Here is a 6,649-nt window from a genome sequence, read left to right as displayed (position 1 = left end):
TGATAAATTAATTCCCCTGTACTTCCAAACAGATAGGTGTTGAGGCCTTGAAATCATGGCAACAAAAGCATTTTCTCAAGAAAAGGAATCAACCTGTATTCATTCAGGCTAATATCACAAAGAAGAATATTTAGCAACGTTCAATCCTCCTAATTCCTACAATTACATCTAAACAGTTACCAACACAAGAAAAATATAAGAGAGAATGAGAGAGCGTGAAAAGCAGCCGCTATAATATTTGCGGACAGAAAAGGCAAGGATGTGTGAATGTAGGGTTTACTAGTCCAAGTCCAGGAACTCCATCCTCTTCCTCATTGTTCCCTTCAGATCTGTAGCCTCCCTTTCTGCTTTCTGTGCCTGCAAAAATTCACATTCACGTTCAAAAACCAAAGAAAATAAACTGCATAAATTCTGGGCTGGCGTGGAAAATAATTTTATGTTATGCCAATCAAAAATCAGTTAGTCCAGTGTCTCGTCACAGGTATTCAAAGCCAAATCAAACTGAACTGATTAAGACAAACCAAAACTGAAAGAAAGGAGGTCCAAATTGATTTGTTGCATGAAAAAAAAAAAAAAAACCTAATTGGTTTGATTTTCACTTTGTGCTAGATTGGTTAAATTACTACCTTTTACATAAAGAATAAACATTTGATGGTATAGACACGAGCTTCATTTTTAACAATCAAGCAAATATTCAAATCAAAATCAATCCAAAACCAGACCAAACTAAGCCTATGAATACCCACCCTTACATCAAATTAGATAGCACAAATCCGCTCAGCAATGGCCATGGAGGTCACTGTAGGAAATAATTTGTAAACAAAAAATAGACACAAAGAATGCCTATAAAAGAAAAGAGTGTCAACATAGGAACAATTACCCTTCGAATTTCTGCAGCTGAAACACGTGTCATATGTGGGGGAAGTTCCTCTTTTTCCAGGTCCTAAAAGAGGGGAAAAATTTCTTTCTGAGATTGAGGTTGGGATGTATAAAAGATTCAGAGGCAAAGGAATCTAATCAGCAACCATACCAGCTCACCAATCAAAACAACATTCTCCCCACGGATTACATAGAGACCCAAAGGGATATCGCAATACAGATCACCAACAATAACCCTCTCACAGGCACCCTCAAGAACAGCATTAGCTGCATATCATTAATATGAATATTTGGATGATCATCATGTACTATGTCCAAACTTACATAATAGGAGGAAAGAAGGTTACCAAATTGATCAAAAGAGCGAAGTGTTCCCAGTAGCTTTCTACCATCTCTCAGCAATACAAGAAGTTTCTCTACAATAGCAAAATAGTGTCAGACCATTCAAAACTGGCACACAAACAAAATAAAAATTCAGATTCGCCCATGTTGGGGGGGGGGGGGAATCAAAATTTACAATCATTGCTGGAATTTATTGCTTTCAAAACAATCTATAGATAAAAATTCCTTGCATGAGGATTTGTAAGCTGCATAAGGAAGAGGCACTATTACATCTAGTCTATTCATCGAAAGCTCAGAAGGAATCAAGATTTCAAATTAAAACCATTTTAATCTTTTCATTTATCCATGAGCTGCAAGACTTCGGCAGTATGAGGTCACACAACAACAGAATAAGATTATAAGAGGCTCATGTTTATCCTGCTTTGGCAGTAGCAATGGAAATTATGGTAACCCGAAGGAAGAACACCAATAGATGATAATGAAAAACAAATATCTCCAAAATGCAACAAAAAAGAAAGAGGCCAAGTATTGGACTTTAGACCTAAGTCATCATGTTACCCTGCAAGTCATAAATGCTGTCTCCTAGTATGTCCTTGTATAATGGTTGCTATTTTATCACACACAATCATGCATGAACATAAGGCCCTTCCAATGCAAATGATGTCTCTCATACCTTTACTTTTCAGAATTAGCGGCAGAGAATTATCACAATTCGCCTGAATCCAAGGAATTGACAATCAATAAGTTCTAAAACTACCAGTAGGAAGCGTCAAAACCATGTTCTTAACCACAGCCCAAAACTAACATGCATAAAATGCGCCCCAATCATCTACAATTGACAGAGTGCCCTCTTCCCCAACAAATGATTATGATTAAGAAAACAGTAAAGGACGTCCAATATTAAAGCCGAGAATTATTGATAAAAATATGGCTTCGACAATGATTGAAAGTCTTAGATCACATCAATTTGTGAGCAGTAACCGCAAAGCAAAACTTCCAATCTTGATAGCCCAATCAAGAAATGAAAAGTTCTAGCACTATAATCCAAAATAAGTATTTGAATGTAATACGAAATATCGCACCGAATCTGATTTGACTGTCAGACCCGGCATGGCTCTGCTATACTTTGCAGACAAACGATTTTTCAAATAATCTTTCCAATGTATATCAACATGAAAGAATATATAAAGAAAAAGTACTTACTGTCCAGATAACTAGCGAGTGAAGTGGAAAGGTAGACATCTTCAGGGCCTGCCCAGGACATTGTTGAGCTCAAAGTTTTTCGGTATCTCAAAAACCACCGAAAATTTCCCCAGAAACGACACCAATGGCATTGGCAGCACCAACTCGACTCTTAACTCTGAAGCCCCTCAACACTTCAACAAAATGAAAACCCCAATTCTAGAGCGACCACCAGAACAATAATAAAAGAAAGTAAAAAAAAACCCAACTTTCGGCAAGCTAACAGAAAGAAACTGCTTCGAGTTTCCGATCGAATCACACAGAACGAATGATGATTAGGGAGGCTAAAAAAAAATGAAAAAGAAAAAGGGTTTCTCTTCCCGATGGAAGTGTGTCGTTTGGGCAATAAAATAGAAAAGCCCTCAGATCCAATCGCAACGCAAGAGTTTTTGTTTATTAGTTATTTGTTTTCGGTCAAGGCACCGCAAGAGTTTGGACTTTGGAGGATGAATTTTCGTAGAAAGAAAGACTTTTTAGAGGGAAGCGCCAGAAAATGCCGGAAAATTTTGATGGGATAAATGGGGTTAGCTTGCTTAATTTCTAGGGTTCGGGCATTGTGATTACTGGAGGGAGTATGTAATAATTTTTCGGCTTGCATGTTCAATTGATTGCCGATCGATGATTGCGTGTTGGAGTGGAAATGAAATGGTATTTTCTCATTCGAATAAACTACGTTCAAGATATAATTTAGAGTAAAATACTATAACTTCCCTCGTATTTTGTTTTAATTATACAGACCTCTCTTTTATTTTAAAAACATACACTTAAATCCAAACTATTAACTTTGTTAAAATATTTTAAAGAGATTTTCTTAAATTCAAATTTATATTGAAATACTTTCTATTTGCTAAATTACCTTTCATAATACTAAATCCCAAAATCTTGATTAAAACTATATCAAAGAATTTAAAATTTTCACCTTTATCTTAATTTTATTTATTTTATTTTGAAAATTGTTGTTTTTTAATGTTTTGATTGTATTAGGCCAAAAATTAAGTAATTTAGTTCATGCAAACATAAATTTAAATGGTTTATATAAGTTTCCAAACTCGCATAATTTATATTATGTGATGAGAAAATAAGCATTCTAAATATTTTCTAACCATTTAAAAAAAATCTTACTTTTCAATATTTTATGAGGAACTAAAATTATATAATTTTATAATATAATTGAAATTAAAAATTTTGAAAATACATGTATTATAATTATTTTTTTGTTGTATCAAAATTATTTTTTAAAGATATAATTTTTAAATAATATTTATGTTAAAGAGAGATATTTTAGCCAAAATAAAAATTTAAGAGTCAAACTTAATGGTCAACTAATAGTTGGATGGATGGAAATTGAATTTTAAAAATATAAGAAAGGTTTGTGTAACATACATTTTAATTTGAAATGAAGTTTATATTGTTTTCAAAATAGAGAGGAGGTTTCTGTAATTTAAGTAAAATAGAATAGTAGTCAATGTATTTTGTTCTATAATTTAACTTCACATTTTCCACTACTTAACCAATGCTTCATTTGCCCATAATTCGTCAACGGTTGCTTCAAATTTCTTATGAGATACAGATATACAATCATATATTGGCATATAAAAATGGGTTAAATTACTAAAGTATTTTGTCAATTATTTTGTAGTACTCCTGAGATATCTTTTCAGTTGCATTCAATTTGAACTTAAAATATTTTTTAGTGTAATTTTATTCTTAAAATATTAATTTGTTTAGAAGCAATTGTCCCTTTAAAGTAGGGAGAATTTTACATAAAGAAGTTTGAAATTGCTAAATCCCAAATCAAGTTTTGCTAATAACACTTTAATAGGTTTTGACTATAACAGATTTGCAAATAATAACATATTTTTGTACAAAAATTTTATTTAGGATTTGATAATTTTAAACTTTTTCTCCTGAGATTCGCCCTTTAAAGTATTACTTCATGATCAATTTTAACTGCATCATTAACTCCTCAAACCATAAAAAAAATTCCAATATCTTTTACGAAGTTTGACGCACTTAAAAAAAATTTCAAGACACTGAATAAATTATAAGATATTTTAGGATACTGAATGAATCTGATAAAAAATATTTTTTAGATTGTTGAATATATTACAAATATTTTACGAAATTAGATTTAGCTGATAAAATACTTCAGGATTCTAGAGTCATCTTGACTGTAAAAAAATTCAAAATTATTGTAACTTACCTGGACAAGTTCAAAGGCCAATATTCACAGTAATGTTTTGGAGTCATCTCTCAATATGATTCCAAATAATTACTAATTTCTGAGGCAACGAGAAAAGTTTGACAAAAAGTAAAAGACTACTAATGAGCAGAATTTGATTTAATTAGCGTGGAATCTTTTCCAACTCAAGATACCAAGCCTTTCCCACCTAAAACTTATCAATTCTGTACGCCATTTATGGATAAAGATAACATTTTTATTTATTACTTGAGTTATGTATATTAGTCTTAAAACTACGTTGATATCTGACTTTCTTATATTATTGTTGACTGAATTAGAATTTTATAATTCAATAAATAAGTTTTGTTGTCAATTAAATAGGCCTCACTGATTATATAAACAATAATAACGAAAAAATTATGGCCACAGTCATAAAAATCTCTCTTAATATATTTATACACTTGGTCACAGATTATCTATGGTACATGACTTTCACTATGGAAAAGTTGGGTTTACCTGGAGGAGGTCATAGATAAAGCTTTTTCAGACACAAGAATGAAACAACCATACTGAACTACATAATTCTGTAGATTACTCATTGCCAAATCTTCTTAGAAACAGAGAAGCTCACAAACTAGGAGAGGGGAAAACAAAGTGGTATGACAGGTAATAATAGTGTGTGTTCAGAAAAGACTACTAATGAGCAGAATTTGATTTAATTAGCGTGGAATCTTTTCCAACTCAAGATACCAAGCCTTTCCCACCTAAAACTTCTTATCAATTCTGTACGCCATTTATGGATAAAGATAACATTTTTATTTATTACTTGAGTTATGTATATTAGTCTTAAAACTACGTTGATATCTGACTTTCTTATATTATTGTTGACTGAATTAGAATTTTATAATTCAATAAATAAGTTTTGTTGTCAATTAAATAGGCCTCACTGATTATATAAACAATAATCACTAAAAAATTATGGCAAGTCACAAACATCTCTCTTTAATATATTTATACACTTGGTCACAGATTATGTATGGTACATGACTCTCATTATGGAAAAGTTGGGTTTACCTGTAGGAGGTCATAGATAAAGCTTTTTCAGACACAAGAATGAAACAACCATACTGATCTACATTCTGTAGATTACTCATTGCCAAATCTTCTTAGAAACAGAGAAGCTCACAAACTAGGAGAGGGGAAACAAAGTGGTATACAGGTAATAATAGTGTGTGTTCAGAAAGCGTAGCATTGTGAGTGCAGATGGCTGCAAAGCTATGACTTTCTGTAACATGAGCTGCCCTGCATCCGCAGATACAACCATGAAAAAAGGAGGAAGCTGGCACTGCTAAGTGTCAACCAAACAGATCTTCCGCATCTGCACCTGTCATTTTGGTGCAGTGTTACAGATAAACTCTCCTTTAAAAAAGTGAGCTTCACTCCACACCCAACCCCATCTTGTTTTATGTATATCTTTAACTTGTTGGCTTAACCTGAGGCCCGCACAACAAAGGTTGTAAATCTGCAAATTATTGTGTGTGAGGTTAGATGCCGGTATGCTAAGATGCAAAACATGCAAGATTAGTTGCTGTACTAACTGTTTACTAGAGTCGAATGCGAGAAGTGCAGAGAAATTTTCTTTTCTGATATAGTTGGACACACACAAAAGTCAATGCATAGACGGAGCTTAGGATTGTCTGCTATATCAACAATCTAATTTAGTCCTAATGTAAAACGTGCAGATAAAGTTGCACATGGTTCAGTTCAAAAATGCCCATGAAGTTTTTTATTTTCTGATACTGTTTGATGAAGGGCTACCCTTTTAAGGGACAAGTCTTTTCTGCTTCAAGATCTCTTGCTTTACTTATAACTGTTTCACGCAACTACTTAATGTATGAAATCAATCTTCAATAAATTCAATTATATGCAGTTATAGAATTGGGAAGTTTCTTTGATAACTTACCTGAGCATGTAAATAAGAAGGCAGTAACTAGTAGAGGTAGA

The 6,649-nt window shown here is 32.7% G+C and overlaps 1 protein-coding gene across 1 annotated transcript; it reads right to left on the bottom strand.

Moving 5' to 3' along the window:
- On the bottom strand, positions 1-2,771 carry LOC114711932 (sm-like protein LSM1B). The gene is made up of 5 exons (XM_028896367.1): positions 2,425-2,771; positions 1,227-1,295; positions 1,031-1,146; positions 881-943; positions 1-357 (listed from the first exon to the last, which is right to left on the bottom strand). Exons 1-5 carry the CDS (start codon positions 2,483-2,485, stop codon positions 280-282), a joined length of 387 nt encoding a protein of 128 aa, XP_028752200.1. The 5' UTR covers positions 2,486-2,771; the 3' UTR covers positions 1-279.
- Positions 2,772-6,649: the final 3,878 nt, after the last annotated feature.

This window comes from Neltuma alba, unplaced genomic scaffold (genome assembly GCF_004799145.2).
Source record: "Neltuma alba isolate B1F8T4 unplaced genomic scaffold, ASM479914v2 tig00011322_pilon, whole genome shotgun sequence".
NCBI lineage: Eukaryota > Viridiplantae > Streptophyta > Magnoliopsida > Fabales > Fabaceae > Neltuma > Neltuma alba.
This window is presented reverse-complemented; position numbering and strand designations above follow the sequence as displayed.